Source organism: Pelecanus crispus, chromosome 4 (assembly GCF_030463565.1).
Source record: "Pelecanus crispus isolate bPelCri1 chromosome 4, bPelCri1.pri, whole genome shotgun sequence".
Taxonomy (NCBI): domain Eukaryota; kingdom Metazoa; phylum Chordata; class Aves; order Pelecaniformes; family Pelecanidae; genus Pelecanus; species Pelecanus crispus.
This window is the reverse complement of record NC_134646.1, coordinates 3,815,440-3,834,727: the sequence shown is the minus strand read 5'-3', so window position 1 is coordinate 3,834,727 and position 19,288 is coordinate 3,815,440. Positions and strand designations below refer to the sequence as shown.

The 19,288-nt window shown below is 54.9% G+C and overlaps 1 protein-coding gene across 1 annotated transcript; it reads left to right on the top strand.

Moving 5' to 3' along the window:
• Positions 1-1,879: 1,879 nt before the first annotated feature.
• Positions 1,880-17,060, top strand: PARM1 (prostate androgen-regulated mucin-like protein 1). Its single transcript, XM_075709394.1, has 6 exons — positions 1,880-2,005; positions 2,114-2,692; positions 2,801-2,927; positions 14,853-15,563; positions 16,306-16,384; positions 16,976-17,060. Exons 1-6 carry the CDS (start codon positions 1,880-1,882, stop codon positions 17,058-17,060), a joined length of 1,707 nt encoding a protein of 568 aa, XP_075565509.1.
• The last annotated feature ends 2,228 nt before the right edge of the window (positions 17,061-19,288 follow it).

The following is a 19,288-nucleotide window of genomic DNA, read 5'->3' as shown; positions in this document are numbered from 1 at the left end:
CCCTTTCCGTGAAGAAATTTTTCCTAATATCCAATCTAAACCTCCCCTGGCGCAGCTGAGCCCATTTCCTCATGTCCTATTGCTAACTACTTGGGAGAAGAGACCAACACCCACCACACTACACCCTCCTTTCAGGCAGTTGTGGAGAGCGATAAGGTCTCCCCTCAGCCTCCTCTTCTCCAGGCTGAACACCCCCAGCTCCCTCAGCCGCTCCCCATCAGCCCTGTGCTCCAGACCCTTCCCCAGCTCCGTTGCCCTTCCCTGGCCACGCTCCAGCCCCTCAATGCCCTTCTTGTAGTGAGGGGCCCAAAACTGGACACAGCATTCCAGATGCAGCCTCCCCAGCGCCGAGTACAGGGAACAATCACTGGGAGACCAGCAGCAGGGAAATTATCACACGGTTCCCACAGCGCCAAGTTCCTGCAGCGATAACAGCATTATTTTCCCTCCTCCCAAGCGGAGGAAGGGTTTCAAGGAGAGCTGAGATGCCAATGCCGCCCAATGTACAGCAAAGCAGCCGGCATCCCGGCCGCTCCAGAAACGCCAGCTGACTTGGATTTTGTGTCCTGCTGTTTTGGGCCCGGAGCCAGGATGCGTCCTGAGAAAACGCCACACAATGCAACAGAATAGATGGCTGCGTAACCCCAGTTAAAGATAGCTCGGCCACGGCCCGGCTTCGATGACATCCTTTTCCGTAGCGAGCATGCAAAAGCCTGGAGAAGATGAGTTCAGCCTGAAAACATTTCACCCGTAGCAAAACGCTTTCCAGAAGGAAAGAAGTAAAAAAATGGCACTCGTACCTTCTGCTGCACCGCAGGTGTCTCCTGGCTGAGTCCTTTGGGTGCCGGGAGCTGCATTTTGGGAGCAGTTCACGCTGGGGCAAGGCAGGACCCTGGGCTGCCTGGCTCTGGCCCGGCTCCCCTCGATGCACGTAGTTTGGGGTGTCCCCCGCAGCGGGCTCCGGACCCCCTGGGTGTAGCAGGTGATGCTCGGCGGCGAGGGCAGGCAGGGGCAACGCCATCCAGCCGTGGTAAGACGCCCTGGCAAAGTGCACACAGCATTTATTTCTTTAAAAAGAAAGGAAGAAAGTGACTCCAGCCATTGCAGAAAAGGGCTTCTGTCCTGTGCTCCCCTGAGGGAAGATGCCCTGGCAAGGCACACACAGCATTTATTTCTTTAAAAGAAAGAACGTGTCTCCAGCCATGGCAGGAGAGGGCTTCTGCCCCGTGTTCCCCCGAGGGAAGATGCCCTGGCAAGGTGCACACAGAATTTATTTCTTCAAAAGCATAAGCGACTCCAGCCACGGCAGGAGCGGGCTTCTGCCCCGTGTTCCCCCGAGGGAAGATGCCCTGGCAAGGCACACGCAGCATTTATTTCTTTAAAAACGTAACTTATATCCAGGCAGGAGCCAGCGTGGCCCTGAGGAAGGAGAAGGGCAAGAGGCAATGCCACGGGGCGCCCCGAGCACCCACCCGATGCTGCCGGCTGCGACAACAGCACCCCATGCCCGGTGGCCGGTGCTGGGTCCTGGCACGATGCTCAGCACCCAGCACCAGTGCTGGGTACCCAGGACCTCACCCCAGGGCAGGGTGCCTGGTGCCACCGCTCCATCCCAGCACCCAGTACCCTACGCTGCCCAGTACGGGGTATCCGGTACCTGGTACCCTACGCTGCCCAGTACGGGGTACCCGGTACCCTACGGTGCCCAGTATGGGGTATCCGGTACCCTACAGTGCCCATTACAGGGTATCTGGTACCCTATGGTGCCCAGTACGGGGTACCTGGTTCCCGGTACCATACAGTGCCCAGTACGGGGTATCTGGTACCCGGTACCCTACAGTGCCCAGTACAGGGTACCCGGTACCCTACAGTGCCCAGTATGGGGTACCTGGTATCCGGTACCCGGTACCCTATGGTGCCCAGTATGGGGTACCCGGTACCCTACGGTGCCCAGTATGGGGTATCTGGTATCCGGTACCCTACGGTGCCCAGTAGGGGGTATCTGGTATCCGGTACCCTACGGTGCCCAGTACAGGGTACCCGGTACCTGGTACCCAGTACCCTACGGTGCCCAGTAGGGGGTATCCGGTATCCAGTACCCGGTACCCTACAGTGCCCAGTACGGGGTATCCCGTATCTGGTACCCTACAGTGCCCAGTACAGGGAACCCGGTATCCTATGGTGCCCAGTACAGGGTATCCAGTACCCGGTACCCTACGGTGCCCAGTATGGGGTACCCAGTACCCTACGGTGCCCAGTACGGGGCATCCAGTACACTATGGTGCCCAGTACGGGGTACCTGGTACCCTACAGTGCCCAGTATGGGGTACCTGGTACCCGGTACCCTAGGGTGCCCAGTATGGGGTATCCGGTATCCGGTACCCGGTACCCTACGGTGCCCAGTACGGGGTACCCGGTACCCTACGGTGCCCAGTATGGGGTATCCGGTATCCGGTACCCTACGGTGCCCAGTACGGGGTACCCGGTACCCTACGGTGCCCAGTATGGGGTATCCGGTATCCGGTACCCTACGGTGCCCAGTATGGGGTACCCGGTACCCTACGGTGCCCAGTACGGGGTACCCGGTACCCTACGGTGTCCAGTACGGGGTATCCGGTATCCGGTACCCTACGGTGCCCAGTATGGGGTATCCGGTATCCGGTACCCGGTACCCTACGGTGCCCAGTACGGGGTACCCGGTACCCTATGGTGCCCAGTATGGGGTATCTGGTATCCGGTACCCGGTACCCTACGGTGCCCAGTATGGGGTATCCGGTATCCGGTACCCTACGGTGCCCAGTATGGGGTATCTGGTATCCGGTACCCGGTACCCTACGGTGCCCAGTATGGGGTACCCGGTACCCGGTACCCTACGGTGCCCAGTATGGGGTACCCGGTACCCTACGGTGCCCAGTACGGGGTACCCGGTACCCCACGGCCGGTCCCTAACACCCAGCGCCGATGCCCTGCACCCAGCGCTGCCGCCCTGGATCCGACCCGCGCTGCCCGGTCCCGGAGCCCCGGCGCGGTAACCGGTACCGGCAGGTGCCGCTGTGCGCCCGGGGCTGGACGGGGCCGGAGCGGGGCGGCGGCGGGGGCCGGAGCGGGGCGGGCAGCGGGGCCGGGCGCTGCCTCCCTCCCTCCCGCCGCGGCTGCCAGCGCCGCCGGCACCATGGGCTGCTGCTGCCGCTTCTTCCTCGCCCTCCTCCTCCTCCTCCCGGCAGGTAAGAGCTCGCCGCCGGACCGGGCTTGGGGCGGGGGGGGTGGGGGGGGTGGGTACCGGGGACCCCCCCGGTGCCTGGCTGGGAGCGATGCGGTGGGGAGTGGGGGTAGGAAGGCAGCCCCCCCGCCTCCCTCCCAGCAAAGTCAGGATGCGCGGAGAAGGGGGTCCGCAGAGCACACCCCCCCCCCCCCCCATACCCACAGCCACCCCGATGCCAGTGGCGCCGGGCGAAAAGCGTTTTCGCCCCCTCTTCTCCTCGACCTCTGCCCCGCAGCGGGGTCCGCAGCTGGGTCCCCGGCTGGCCCGGAGCCAGGGCGCAGGAGGACAACTTTAGGGGAGCCACCAGCATCTCCTTGCAGGCAGCCCCCCCCCACCCCCCCCCCCCAAGGCTGGAGCTCACCCCCCACCCCCCCGGCCCAAGCCTGGCATCCCCCTTCCCAGCGCCGTCGCTGCTTTGAAGGAGCTTTTATCGCTCGCCCCGGCCTTGAGCGGAGGCTCCTGCGCACCCAGCACCTGCCGCTTTCCCCGACCAGCTAAAGACATCTCCCTCCATCTGCCCCCCCCGGCAATATCAACCTCCCCAATTCATAGAAACCCCCCAATTTGACATCTTTCCCCCACTACGACGCTCAGAGGAGACGGTTCAGCCCCTGGCCAGCGCGACTGCGAGCGCTTTCAAATAACAGCACGCGCAGGTTATCCCTCCGTCCAGGCTGGGATTTTTAATAAACACCACGAAGAGCTGCTCGCTCGGAAACATGAAAAAACACCCTTGCATAACCGAGCGACGGGCGCAAGGAGAAACACAGGGGGGAAAGCTGTTGCTATTAAATTGCTGTGGGCGTGCAGCAGGAGCAGCGCGAGGGGACGAGGCTGGGTGAGGTTCGGAGCTCCCTGCGAAAGCCTGCAGCCGTGTCCCCCAAACTGCAGCTGGGGAGGCCACGGCTGCGGGAGCGGCAAACCATCATCCTGGACCGCATCAGCTTGTGGGAGATCTTCCCCCGTTTAAGTGACCCCGCTAGTGCAAGAGGAGGGAGAGCTGGCTAAATCCTTCTCCTTGTAAAGAGGGAGTTTGCCAGCGAGCTCATTTCTCATTTCTGTACTTTCCAAGCAAGCGCGTTTGGGAGGGATGGGGATGAACCTACATTTGGCTCCGCGGGGATGCCGGGGAAGCGGCTCGCCTCCTTTATGGGCTTCTGCTTGGCCCCAATTCGGCTGCCGCCTCGGTGAGCGGCTCCAAAGCGGCCAGCCTCTGCTGGGAGTCAGCCCTCGGCCGCTTTGGGGTTGGGAGGCGGGTTTTTCCCAGCACCCGGGACAAACCCAAAGCTGTTCCCACGACCATCCCTCTCTAAAGCACCAACGCCAGCGGGGCTTGGCAGAAGAGCTGGGAAAGATTTCCCTGGAGTACAGTCCCCTTGCTCTCGGGCTGCTCCCAAACACCCCCAAACCTTTCGGATGCTTTCTACAACTTCTTTCCCCCCCCCCCCCCCATAGAAATAATACTTTAAAATGCATATATTTATCACCTGTGAGAAAACAAAAAGCATGATTTAAATATGCTTCGAGCTCATTCTTCAGGACTTAGTGATAGAGAGGACGTCACTGGGCAGGAGTAAAACAAGGCTGGGCTTTGCCTGGCCACATAATGAAATAATAGCATCTCTCACAAGGAAGTTTTTATCCTATTATTACTTCTTACTCTGGATGTAAATTCAAACCTGCTTTGCTTTCCTGACGTGATGCCTGCCCCCGTACGAATACCCGGTTGCTGCAGCCCCGAGTGTGCTTTCCTCTTTTGCAGTTCGCCCTGCTCCCCAGCCAGCAGCTGAGATATTTTAAAATACCTGCAAGAGGCAGCTTTGGGCTTTAAAGGCTTTGGGTGCTTCTGCAAGGAGCCTCCGGGGAGGAAAATCTGCTTTTTGGGGGGGGGGTGGGGGGGTGTCTCAGAGCCTGGCACCACAGGCTGCTTTGAGCTGCCGCAGAGGTGGTGAAATTTTGAGCACTCCTGGCCCTGCTCCCCCATATGTGAGCTGAGGGACAGGGAGATGGATAGTTAATCATCCCCTCTCCCAGCGCAAACGAGCAAGCAACATCTTCAGCCTCTAATACCAGAGGATGCTCAAAAATTCCTCTGCTGAACCCAATTGCTCCTGGGGAAGGCTGGGATGGGGCTGACGCATGTCAAAAGCTGCACCTAGAAGCAGTAATTAGCAGCTAGCCAGGAAAATTATTTAGCTGGTGCATTGTCACTTGGGCAGAGCTGCTGTTTGCAACATGCCCGGCCAGCTCCAGAGCCATATCCAAGATATCCGCCTGGGAAAATGTTTTGTGAGGGGGCCCGATCCCAGCTGCACAAGCAGGCAAAGCTGATGGCAGGCAGGGCCATCTGCCAGCCTCCCAGCCCAAAGAGCTGACCAGTGATTTCTCCTCCCAGAGTGTAATATCCCAGGGAAACAAGCACAGCATCACACGTATTTGCATGTTTCAAAAGAATATAATGTGCAATAGCTACAGTAGTTTTTATTTAAATCAAGCAAAACTCCTTTTTGAAAGAGCTGGTGCTGTAAACTACTGCTCTTAACGAGGACAAAGCTCACACCAAGAGGAAGAGTTCCCGCGCTGCCCAGCAATCAGCTCAAGCCACCATGTGAGGGGACAGCCTGCCAACACCCCCCGAGGGGGACACAGGGCCCTGCCAACCTGGGGTTCTCCAGGAACACGGAGGTTTTCCACCCCAGGTCCTCATCAGACACCTCTGGCTGCACGGCTTGACCAGCAGCCACAGGTTGCTTTGTCACTCTCGGAAGGAGAAAAACCTCTCAAGACTCCTCTTCACCTTCTTTTCTGCTATAATTTCATTGCAACTTCAGGATCAAGTGCTTCACAAGTCAAATAATTAAGCAACGCTTAGCACCGGGCAGGGGGGAACACAATGCTTTTTTCTTTGCTTGGAGGTGGTATGGCCACCCAGCTCCGCAGCTGCTGTGAAGGGTGGGCTTGTTGTGCAACCAACAGCCCTTGCTGCTGGGTTTGGACCTTAGGGGAGATGGTTGCCTGAGGAGGACTTGGACATCCACCCCAGGCTTCAAGGAAGGAGCTGGTCATAGGGACCATGCAGCATGCAGGCAGCCATCTTGTCTTTAAAAGTTGGCATTATGGTTTTTTTGCTGGGAAGAGCGGAGACTGCAGGATGGTGAAGCTGTCCGCCCAGTTCCTCAAGAGCAATCTGCCTGCAACAGCTTTCCTCAGGGTCTGAAAAGTACACAAGAGCGAGCCAGGCCCCCATGTTAGCTCCTTCCTCCCATGCAATAGCCTGGAGGAGAGCAACTGCTGCTCTCAAGCCAGGCCATAACCCACCAGCCAGTGAAGACCTCACTTGGAGCCTCTCCTCACCAGCTTGCCCAAAGCCCCCAACTTTATCTGTTTGGCCGCGTGGATTTTGCTCCTGCCTTTTACAAAAGGCATGCTGTGCATCTACAAGAGATGCTGGTACAACCCCTACACCCAAGGAGTTGGATGCTGATGGGTTTGCTCAGCAGCAACCCCTTTGGGGGCTGCACCCTCAAGGAGGGCTGCCAAGGGACATCCCCAGGGGGTCCTGGCCAGCTGCATGTTTGGGACAGCCTCTCCCCCAGGAATGGTGCCTCTAGGTGGTGAGGGACACATGGAGACAGTACACTGATTTCCATTGCGTAGCTGTTTCTCTTCGCTATAGAAAGCATCAGGCTTTGGAGCAATTAGACCTAAACCACTTAACGACCATGCAGCAGAAGAAAACTAATCACACAGGAAGCCTGCTCAGCTCACCAGTAAATCAGAGCAACTGCAGATTTATTTGATCTGATGGCCTTGGCTTCTTTATGCAGTTGTTGGATAGCTTTGCCTTTTACCTGTTGATGTTTGTGGCCCCTGATTTTCTCATTTGGTTTCTTCCTCCTCTCACAACCGGTTTTATACCATCACCAACGCAACCTGGCATTGAAAATAAAGGTGATACAGCAGGAGCTGAGCAGGCAGCAAGGAAACAGCACATCACCCAGGGGTGCTCCGCTAGCATTATAGCTCATCAGCACCCATACGCTGTGCTGGAGCTTTGCTACAGCCCTGGAGAGCCACCATGTTGGCCCCAGTCTACTCCCAAAAGCTCAACAGCAGCCAGAGATGTCCCCAAGAGTTACCATTGTCCAGTACCAACCCAGCTGGGTGCTCCCAATGGCATGGAAACTTGTTGGGTCTGCAACAGAGCTTCAACCCTGCAGAGCTGCTCCCAAATCACCACATCATCCTTGTTTCTTGGGGACAAGACAGCAGGGCTCTGCAACAGTGCCCTAGAAGAGCAGAGACACAAAGCCCAAGACAACCACCACATCCTCCCTCTTCTACCATATCAGTAGAGAGCTTAGTCAGCCCCTTGTTTACTGCAGGTGGGGCCCTCCAACCAGAGAGGAGAGAAATGAACAACCCCAAAACCCAAATTACACAGTGACAGAAATGGTAAGACAGCCCAATGCTGAACAGCTTGAAAAACAAGTTGAACCCAAAGCAAAAACCAGTTTTATTTTGTTTTAGCCACCACAAGTAGACCTTTTGCCACTGACAGCTAGATGATAGCAGTTTTACAGCTAAGAAGCAATAGCAAAATAAAAGCTACACCTGAGCATGAGAAAGGGGGAAGAAAACTGCAAAAAACCAGCACAAAGTATGGGAATTCCCAGCCACAGAAACCAAAGCTAAGTCAGTAAGGTCACAAACAGGGAGTCCTCACATTATGTTTGAACATAAATTGTTTTATTGCTCTGTATCACATAACCTAGTAAAAAAAAAAAAATCAACATATACTGTAGGACCAGAGAAGTCAGGGTTCCTCTATCATCACTGCTCAGTGAAAACCAGCATAATATAGGACCTGCAGAAGGTCAAAGAAGATTGCATACCACCAAACACATCACCAAGTAAGGTACACAAATTTACCTTGGCTTTGAGGATCCAGTTGCTCCTCTGAAAAAGTTGATAGAAGAACTTACTGCTGTGCACCAACTTCCCCTCACTCAGACCATCATGTACAATTAATTATGCATAATGTTTTTTCCATGTTCTTAACAATTCTATGCAGAAAGAACACAACTCCAGCCACCAGCTTTTATGTCGGAGCCCCCAACTGTGCTAATAGCCCCTAATCACCCCGCTGAGCCTCACTTGGGACCCCCCCACCCACGCACCCTCTGCCCATTGGGCCAGGACCTCCATTTAAGCTCAGGCTCAGGCCCCAGCCTCTCATCTTCACAGTGTGTTTGGTGGTTTTTGGAATTGTGTTGTGTGTAGGTTGTTTTTAGCATGTTCTTTTTTTTGTTTTGGGATGATGTTTTGATGATGTTTGTGATTGTTTCTTGCGTTGACCCCAAACTTAACATATTTCCTTGTCTTGAGTAGACAATGGGGCTGTGTTAATATCTTTCTTTGCATATTCTGGATAGGTCTTGGAAACATGAAATTGCTACTCTACCCTTAATTAGTTTAGTGGTGGACTTGGTAGTGTTAGCTTAATGGTCAAACTGGATGATCTTAAAGATCTTTTCCAACCTAAATGAACAATTGTCTATAGTGATTTTACAATGGACTCTTAAAATGAAAAACTTTACGTTATTTAGGTATGGGTTTGGTTGTATATTTTTGTTAGCATCTGCCCCAGCAGCAGCAGCTGCTGAGCTGGCATAAAAAGTGGTACCCAACCTTGCTGCACAAGTACAGTATGCTGTGGGTGCCCAACAGACCTCCTTGCTGTGGTTACTTATTCTTCTTCTGTTATTACATTTATTGTTCAGAAAGGGTGGTTGGATTTCTTGTGTAAATACAGTCAGGACAAGCTGCTGGGAGGGGGAAAAAAATAACTTTAATATTACAGAAACTTTTATTATCTGTGGGGCTCTAGCTGTTCAAGGAGCATCACTTGCTGCAGCTGGGGTATGGGTGCCTTAGTTAATTCAGGCTGAGAGCAGGCATGTGGTGAGTGGGTTAGGTCAAGCAGACCTTCTGGTAGTTACATCAGATGTGATGAGTCATGAAGCAAAGCTCGTTAAGAGCTCCATCTCTGCCTTATCAGTGGATGTTTGTTTGCTGTGGCATGGCTGCTCCATCTGATGTCATTCACTTGTGCTGGAGATGTTCTCTTGTTTGGTTTTTTTTTTATGCTGCATTTTAGCTGACAGAACAATTTAAAAGCTTGCTGCAATTGCTTCTGGAGTGCCTGAGAAATGTGTTGCGGGAGAGGCTGCCAGCCCAGGTCAGGCAGCTGTTTCCTAAGCAGAGCCCAGGCACAGGGTTCAGCTTCTACAAGGCTGAGACCACCACCTTTAAGTGGCTTGCAGAAGCCAGGAGAACAGCATCCAAATAGGAGAGGCAGATAATCCATCAGGTGGATGGTTCATTCCTTGGGTTGGCAGGTGATGAGGGTTAATATCCCCTAAGAGCAAGATATTTGAATTATAGAGGTTTGGGGTTTTTCTTTTCTTGGCTGTTTCCCATGCTGCTAGGGAAGAACACCCAGAGAAAGGACCTTTCAAAGCTCAGGTGGGGCTGCGAAGTGTGACATTGCGGTTTTTTGAGGTGGTTACGTTCTCCTGGCAGTCCCCTGCTTGCCTGTGCTCTGAACTGGATTCCAGCGGGGTGGTCAACTGCCTTTAGTGAATTAGATGGGCAAATTCCTCGGGGCCAAACAATGCTCGGCATCCTTTGATAGCTAACATCCTTCAGTCCCCCTGACAAACCCTGTCTGAGGGGTTTTTTTTATCCTTTGAAGTCATGCGGTCCTAAAAGAAGCTTTCTACTGTGGTTTTTTGTCCCTTAATCCAGTGCACTGCACTGGTTCCTGCTCATAGCTGCAGCTCCTATGGACCAGGTGCTGGAGAAACAAGGAAACCCCCACCTTGCCTTTCCTTTTCAGATGTGTTGGTAGAGGACTGGGCTTGCAGACCAGCTGGGTGCTCTTCTGGCCCCTCAGCAACCTGGGGGCAGGCTGTCCGTGAGCTGGGTGATGTGGCATGAGGATACGTGGAGCTACCAGCCAAGGGGTTCCTCAGCCAGCTCCTCCTTGTCCTCTCATCTGAACCCAGCTCGGAAGCAGCCTGCATTGCCTCTGGGATCCCAGCTGGGCTTTTCCTGGGGTGCAAAGGGGCCTGTGTAGAGAGGGGGTGATGTGCCATGGGTGGGAGCTGGACCCCAGGGCAGTTGTTGGGTCCCAGATAACCTGATGGAGGCGATGGCGTGGGGGAACAAGATGCTGGCAGAGGGCTGGCACAGGCAGGCTTTGCTAGCAGAAAGTAGTGCAGCGCTATTGATCTGGAACCCAAAGCTTGGCTGGCAATGATGATACCGGAGCAGGGGAAGATGGGGAAAACCAGGGCTGAGCTGAGCAGCGTGCTGCCTGTGGCCATGCTTGCTCTCCTGGGAAATGTCCCTGCGACTTGTGACCTGCTTGGCTGGGAGCGCTCAGCCAGCGGCCAAAGTTTGTTCCTGCATCCCATTTTGGCTCACCCGCTGAATTTATACCCCTTAGATATTATCGGAAACTGCCTGAGTCATCCTGGCTAGCAGTATTGCCAGCTTTTTGAGGTCTCTATCGGTTTGCCTCCAAAGTTCAAGCAGATCATGAGAGCTCTGCTGACGCAAAGCACAAACAAGCGACCTGGGACGCCGGGGTGGCTTTGCAGAGAGGTGGTAAGCTGCCTGTGTCAAAGAGACTAGAAACATCCACTTTTACAGGGAGATAATAATCTTTCAAGGTACTTCCAGCCCTGGGAAGGTCCTGCTGCGCTTGGTGTAACCAGCATGTTGCGCTACGGGCGGCAGAGGCTGTCTGCTACCTGTTGAAATCGTAGAATCGTTTAGGTTGGAAAAGACCTTTAAGATCCTCCAGTCCAACCATTAACCCAACACTACCATGTCCACCACTAACCCAATTAAGGGGAGAGGAATAATTTCATCTTTCCTGGCTTGGTGGCTGGATTATTTTCTTAATGGAAGTAAAAACTAGGAATCATTAAGGTTGGAAAGGACCTCTAAGATCATCAGTCCAACCATCAATGCAACACCACCATGCCCACTAAACCATGTCCCAAAGTGCCACATGTACCCATTGAAATGCCAAGGTGTGATGAGAAAGGATTATATTACAGAAATACAGGTAGATGTTGAACCTTGATCTGAAGAACACCAAGGGTGAAGGAATGCTTGGTTTGCCAGCACTTCCAGCCCCTTCTGTTGCCACGTGGCAGCCTATTTTGGCCCTGGCTTAGCCATCTCCAGCACAGACATCTTCAAACAGCTGATGAGTGCTCTGCTCAGGGCATGCATGAGCTGCAAGCTACTCTTGCCAATGCAATGTCAGGTCAGCCGGGCACCTTCAGGCAGTGTTGCAGAGGTTGAGGGATTTGCTGTTGCAAACATCGCTTGCAGGGATGGTGCCTTGCATCAGTGCTGATAGGAGGCTGACTTGGTGTTGGTGTAGCTGGTGTGTCTGGGGAAATAATCCAATTATCTGAGGTCAGAAGCGTGGGTGCAGGGAGGCTGGGAGAGGGCATGCTGGGCCAGAGTACACACTTATTATTGTAAAGGCTCACGCCTTTATCAACTTCTATTGCTGATACACCTTTCCAGCTATGCATCTCCGAAGCAGACCCTCTGCTCTCTGGCAGAGACCCTGCCTCCTCTTGCATAAGACCCAGGATGGCTGCATGGTGTTAAATCCTTGAGAAAGACCCTGTTGCTCAATGCTCCTCATGAATCCACCCAAGGACTTCATGTCACACCCTTGGCCATAAAAACCAATGGGTTGTGCTCTCCCGGGATTGTGGCTGATGGCACCTTCAGCTCTTGCGATGTGGGAAGGTTGTGGACTGACAGTACCTGCTAGAAATGGCACTTGTACCTTCTCTCCCTTAAAAAAGGAGATGTAGTTCTGGCAGTCTCCCCTCTTTGTACTCTGCCACCTGCCCCCGAAACTGAGTGTGTTAGACCATATGGGGATGCTTCAACCTGGTCAAGAACGGGCAAGGGTGGGGGGTAACCAGTGTAAAAGCAAAAAGGGCACAAATCAACCACCTGAACCTCAATATCAACATGCTGAAGAAGCAGGTTCTTGCAGCTTGTTTCTGGCCGCTGAAAGCGATGTACCAAATGGTGTTGGTCCCCAACAGATGTTGCTGCAGGTGCTTTGCAGGTCCCACCACACTGGCACGGGACCTGCCTGTGCTGTAGGGGACCTGGCACTCGCTGCCTGTGGCACATCAGGGTGGAGAGCTACGCAAGGGGACGGAGCGGCGCAGGGAATTGTTGGTTTTATGGTGTTGCAGTGCCTGAACGGAGCAAGGGAGCCGCCAGCCTCTGCAGGAGGAGGGGACAGGATGAGGGGGGGACCCAGCAGGCTTGTTGGATGGAGCCAGGGCTGTGGGCAGGCTTATGTCCTGGTGAGATGCTGTGGGTGAAGCCGAGCTGTGAAAACCAGTGCATTCATCTGAACTAATGGTTTTTAAGCTCAGGATTTTCACAGTAAGGCAAGCTCAGGTTCACATGCCAGTAACTCCCAGGTATTAACCAGGAAGCCCGAGATGTAGAGGAGACTTCAGAGTGCCCCGTTGACAGCAGAAGCTTTGCAGGAGCCTGGTATGCTTTGGAAAGCTGGGAAGGAGGAGGTGGGGTGTCCGGGTGCTTCCCTGCTGCTGTGGGTGGGCTGGGTGTGGGAACCATGGGTGCTGAGCCAGGTAGCTTATTTGGTAACCAGACTCCAGCTTGTCACCCATCTCCTCTCCTTTATCCTACGGTCTATCAGCCTTGCGCCTCAGCAGACCAAGAGCCTGAGGAAGGTGAAAGCTCAGAGGCATCTCCAAGTGCCTGTCCCTGGGAGAAGAGCACCCATGGCCTCAGTCCCACCTCCCAGACCCTCTTGCTTGGGAAATGAGGTCCATCACAGGGCTATCTACAGTGCCAAGAAAAAAATTCTGGGTCAAGCGTGCCAGGGACTTGTGCTCCTAAATGCCTTGGGCTCTAGTAGAAGCCATGCCCTGGAGCTGGCCTTAAATCCCTGGCCAAGCTTAAGTTTGCAGACAGAAAATGTCTTTGTGAAAGGTGTGCTACCCACCCAGTGCACTTGCTGCGGTGAGCTGGAGGTCCTTAGCTGAGATGTCCCTTCTGCTGTCCTCCTCCACTGAAGGTGTGCAGGTTGTGTGAAGCCATATGAGATGCCTGCAGCCTTCTGTTTGCACTGATGGCTGAAAACACCCAAAAACATGGGTCCCTGCTCACTGGTGCTGCATCCCACCATTTCTACACACAGGTGCGAAGTGTTTCCTTCTCTCCTTCAGCATGAGGTGGTGTCTGTGCCTTGGGAGCCTTCTGGCTCTCCTGGGTGCTCAGCAGCGAGGGGCTTTGCTGCAGGAACCCCGTGTTGCACAGCCCCTGCTCCCAAATTTGAGTCCTTCCCATGCTGCAGTTTCTTGGTGCAGCTTTAGGTGCAATAAGAGTCGCAGGGTGGGCCAGCAACAGCTCTGTTCCATCTAAAGCACATCTCTGGTGCAGGTTGGGTCCTTTCTTGCTACCTTGGGTGTCACCTGCACGGGTGGCATTTCAGTTTGGCTTTGGGGGGACAGCAGATTTGACCGTGATGGTGGACAGCATCTCCTTGGGGGGTGGCTTGGTGATGGGGAGGAGAACCCTATGTGCCCATGAGTGATGCCCAGCCATGTACGATCTGCGAGCTCCTGCTCACAAAGAGCTACTGTGATAGTTGTCTGCACTCTCACTGCTGTCGTTTCTCACTTAGATAAGCACCAAGCTCGTCCTCTGGAGCCGAGGTGGGAGTTTGGCTTCAGGGTTCCCACCAAATCAGCATTTTGCTGAGTGTGGTTTTCTTTTTTTTTGGCCCTCCACACTCAAATAATAATTAATTCATTGTGGCTTCGTTGCACCGGAGCAAGTTCTTGCTCTTCGCAGTGCTGGGCTTGAGATGCTCTGGGGTTGCAAATAAATGAATGCATGGGAATAAAAATCCCTCCTGATGTCACTTAGCGTTGGCATGCTCTTCCCTTGGCCCAGCTGTGCTGAGGGAGCTAGCTGCTAGTGCTGGCCCAGTGCTGAGTTTAGCCCTGGAGAATAAAAAGTGGTGGTGGGGGGAGCCCCAGCAGTCTGCTGGTGGGGGTAGAGGAAAAAATGACTCATCTTCATGCTAAGAAGTGGAGACGAATGAATGCACAAGGAAACGGGGGGAGAGGAGAAAGAGGTGTCTTGTGTTATCATTCCCAGCTGTGTGGCGGTTGCGGCCGAGGAGGAGCTTGCTCCCCTGCTGCTTTGCTGGCTGCTGGGAGGAGATGCTGGGAAGATGGAGGGGGTGTTTGGAGATGGGGGAGGGTCCCAACTTTGGGGGAAAACAGTGCTGACGCATGCCGGGGCAACTGGTCTGGTTTAAACCTCACCTCTAGACACGCAGGGATATTTCCCATCTGTATTTTAGATGGCGCTCAGCATCTTAGAAACAATAAACGTACTTTCAGGTGCACTCCCAAACCCTTTAGCGTTCACCCAAACCCCAGGTCGCCCCAAGGATTTCCCCGTTATTAATACTTCTTTGTCTCACTCCTAGGACTGGGCGATGGCTCCGCAGCATCGCCCCTCGGGCCCGCCAGCCCTCCCGTCCCCTCGGAGGGGATCGCGGCAGGGCTGGGCTCCAGGGATGCAGCTGTCCCCACACCAGCTCCTGGCCAGCCCTTGCTGCCCACGTCCACGGGACCTGCCGTGGATGGGGCGTCCTCCGGGCCGGCGGAGGGGGATGGCCGCAATGCCACCCCCGCGGCAGCACCGTCCCCTGCTCCTGCCTCCGTCACCGTGAGCTCCGTCGCTGCGGCCACCGTCACCAGAACACACAGCCCATCCGTAGGCTCCAACCCCAGCTCGGTGCCACCAACCTTGGAGACAGCCCCTGCTCTTCGGACAGCAAATACTGCCAGCTTGGCAAGAGGCACGATGGAGCTGGGGGCAGCTCCCAGCCCCACGGGTATACCTGCATCATCCTCATCCTCCTCCTCCCTCCCCACCAGCGACCTGTACTCACCCCCCAGGATGGTCTTGTCCCCAACGCCTGTCCTGATGAGCCCCGGCACCACCCGGCCACCAGCGCTGACTGAGGACATCCCTTCGTTGGGGACGCTGGCCATGGCGTCAAGCCTGGCCGTGGAGCCAACGTCCCCGCCAGTGACTGCGACGAACCCCACCGCAGCCGAGGCCACGGCCGCCGGCAAGACCACCCTCTCCACCGGCGTCACCATGGAAGAGGTCCCACGCGCCTTGAGCGCAGGTGAGCACCGCTGCTCTCCGTAGGCTATCATATATCGGCATCATGTCAACCTCGAGGTGCTTAGATAAGAGGGGCAGACCCACCAAACTGGAAGGGGAGAGGTGGTCAAGTTTCTGAGCGCACCATTCAGCAAAAGCTGAGCTTTCCTGAAGGAACCTACGTCATCTGCCCCACCAGTGGAGACAAGGAGTTGTAGATTCCAAACCTCAGTCGCCGGGAGATGAGAATAAAATCTTTAGTTGCAAATTTTACTTGAAACACTTAAGGATGAGAGGAAACAAGTGCCTGGACAGGCGGTGCAGCCTGAGTTATGAAGATTTAGGTTTTTGTCCTCCCTCCTGGAGACCTCACTAAGCTGACAGTAGCTTTCACCTGTCCTCTTCTGCAAGCTCAGATAGCTTAAAAGTGCTTTATAAGGCCAGGAAAGGGAGGGATCTGGAGCATTTTCTAGCCTTGGCTCAGCACTAAATGCTGCCTGGTGCTGGGAGGAGCATTGAGGAGCAAGTCCATAGTCCTCAAGCAAAGCCCAGCTGTGTTTTATCCCAAATCCACCTGCCCTGCTTTTATGGGAAGGGGGTCATTGCAAAAACAGAGGGGTGCCCAGCATCCTCCGCAGGAGCTCTAGGAAGCAGCGAGGGAATGTCCCCCCTGCGCACAGACGGCTGGCACGGGTGCATCGGGGGTGTGGGGCGGGTGCTGTGGGGCTGAGCGCTGCCCTTTCTGATGGCCCTTCCCTCCGCAGGGAGCATCGTGGCCATAACCGTGACGGTCATCGTGGTGGTGGTGCTGGTTTTCGGGGCGGCGGCGTACCTCAAGATCAGGTAAGGCTGTTTTCGGGGTGCTCGAGCCGCGGCCCCGCCTCGTGAGGCTGCAGCCCCCTCACCATCGCAAGGGTGATGCTCAGGGGCAAAGCCCCGGGGAGACGCTGTCCCCACGCCCGGCGGGGCGATGTGCAGCCTCTAGTCCCAGCACGGGTGCATTTTCTACCCTATTTACATTGGAAAGCAGAGTTTTTCTTCCTTATTTTACAACAGCCTCACTCAAATGCCAGAGACGCTGTTCAGCATAGTCATAACCCGTAATTATCCCTAGGGCAAGCTGCTGCCACGGGTCTTGCAGTGACTTAGACAATAAACAGCGGCACGGCCCAGCGCTGAGCATCTGTAATGAGATTTGCCAACGACTGAGACGAGCAAACGTCTTGGTTTAATTCCCTGGCGTGTCCCGGTCTGGTTCAATGAGGGCAAAAATCCTGCCTGGGCTTATTTTCTGTCCTGGTGCTTCCTGCTAAAATATCCCAAAGCTTGACCTAGTGAGGACTTGCGTGCATTTTTTTTTTCACCCCATGGTAAAATAACTCCTAAACCACCAAAGCAACCAGTAACGCCGGGCGGTTTGCTTTCCCCTGGCAGGCACTCCTCCTACGGCAGGCTTTTGGATGACCACGACTACGGCTCCTGGGGCAACTACAACAACCCTCTCTACGATGACTCCTAGCAGGGACGAGGGGAAAAAAAAAAAAAAAAACCAACCCCAAAAAATTCCTTAATTTATAAGTGCTTCTGCAGCAGAGCATCCGCTGTCAAGGAGATGCCCGGGCGCCGAGCCACCGCCGCGGGCAGGATTATGGTGGGTCCGGCGGATGACAGGCAACCGGAGGGCGGGCGTGCGGCGCCCACAATAAACGTGAATTTTGGCCTTTGCGTAGGAAACTCTGGGTCCTGGGGCACGTCGGCCACTTGGTTTGTAGGCAAGGGAACCCGAATTCCCCAGGGGGGAGGGATGGGGTGGGGGCGTGGGGGATGCTGAGCCAGCAGCGTGCAGGGGTCTCCCGTGCTTTCACATGCCCCTTCCTCCAAAATCACCTCCCTGCATCGCCCCGCTGCGAAATCCTTCGCCTTGCCTCGCCAGGGACCACGAGCAGTTACAGGGCAGCCCCATCACCGCTCCCTTCCTTTTCCCGCAGGTGCTTCTGCGCAGAAGCTCATAATTTCAGGCTTTTTCCATTAAATTGTGGTTTCCCACCCCCCCCAACCACAGCCCGGGAGCCCGTGGGAAGGTGCATTGCCCACCCACGCTCCTGGGCCGAGAGGTGCCCCATTTCACACACGTGGGTGCTTGCTCTGCAGCTTTATTTTTAATCCTTGCAAAACTTGGCTGCTAAAACACAGCAAAAAGTTTTTTTTTTAATCCCCAATTTATGCGTTCAGCTACTGGCGCGCCAAGGTGGGGGGTGGCTGACGGCAGGGCTGGTTTGGGGAGGGGATGCTCACCCCAGCCCACATCCCCTTGGCTCGGCTACTTCTGCCTCTGGCTAAATCCCCCGGCAGTGAAAAGCAAAGCCCTCAGCCTGCGTGGTCTTGGAAATAAATGGGCACAAAATAATGCTGAAAAGGTTTGGGGCATCCCAGCAAGCCCACCATCACCCCGGAGGCTGTAGATTGGCCGCTTCCCGCAGACCCTCAACATGACAGTGGCACGACCGAGTTTCCGGAGGGGTTTTGGGGAAGGCAGCAGGACCCCTGTGTAAGTAGGGGTGCCAGTTTGCAGCGTTTTATGCCCCTGCTTTTAATTACCGCCTGTTTTCTTGCATGGAGAGGGCGCGAGGTTCAGCAGGGGATCCTCCAAGGTAGCTCTTTGCTCAAGCTGGAGCCCTGAAGCAGCGGGGCATTTGCTGCTACAGGGAGGGCAACCAAGAAGCAGCCACCATTCCCTACGGGATGCAAAGAGATGAGGCAGCAGAGGCTCGAGCTGCCATCTCGCCCGAAACGCAGGCGTCGGTTTGCTTCGGGTTAATCGGCGGCGGCACAGGCTGGGAAACAGGCTCTGCCGTTCGCCCCGGCTGCTAAAAGCAGCGTCCCGGGGAACATCAAAGCTCGTGGGGTTTGCATGATTGCTTCCTGCAACAGATGCATCATCTCTTGATTTTTCATCAAGGGAGCTTAATAAACGTGGCCGGCACCGTGACGGCCACCTGAAGAGGTCAGGAGAAATGAGGACATCTCCTCCAGCTCCGCTTCCCAAAAGGAAAAGCAATCATTATGCATTTTCCTTTTCCTTCCTAGCCTTTTTTAGCCCCTTCAGTGGCCCATCCTTTCACCTCCCTTTTTATATTTTTATATCCACCTCCCTTTTTATATATAGCGTTGGTCAGGTGGCTGGAGCCCAGCCTAACGTAGAATCATCGAATCGTTTAGGTTGGAAAAGACCTTTAAGATCATCCAGTCCAACCATTAACCTAACACTACCAAGTCCACCACTAAACCCATTAAGGGGAGAGCGGTAATTTCACATTTCCTGTGCCACTTCAGCGCAGGATCCGCTGGCACTAAGCCTGCTCGCTAAGCTGTGGATATACCGAGCTGTTCCTCACCCTCTTTTAGTTCTAAACGGGGTAGAAATGGAGAATAACGCGGCGAACGGTCCCTGCACCTTCAAACCACAGCCAGCTCGGCAAACTGTTGGGGCTGGGAGTGTGTACGGGGCGAGATTTATGGTAGGACGGCTCCGTATCCCACTCGCCCTCTTCCCTGGTCAGCATCCCGCCAGCTGCTAACTATTCCCACCAGGCTCCGGAGAGATGCGATGCGTTTAGGGAGGCAGGGGAGGAGAGGGGAATGCGACGCCGAGGCAGGGAGCACTGCTGGCAGCGCAGGCTCTGAGGATGCTCGGGGTGAGCAAAACCCCCTTTCGCCTTTTTGGCAGCCAAGCAGCAGCGAATTAGG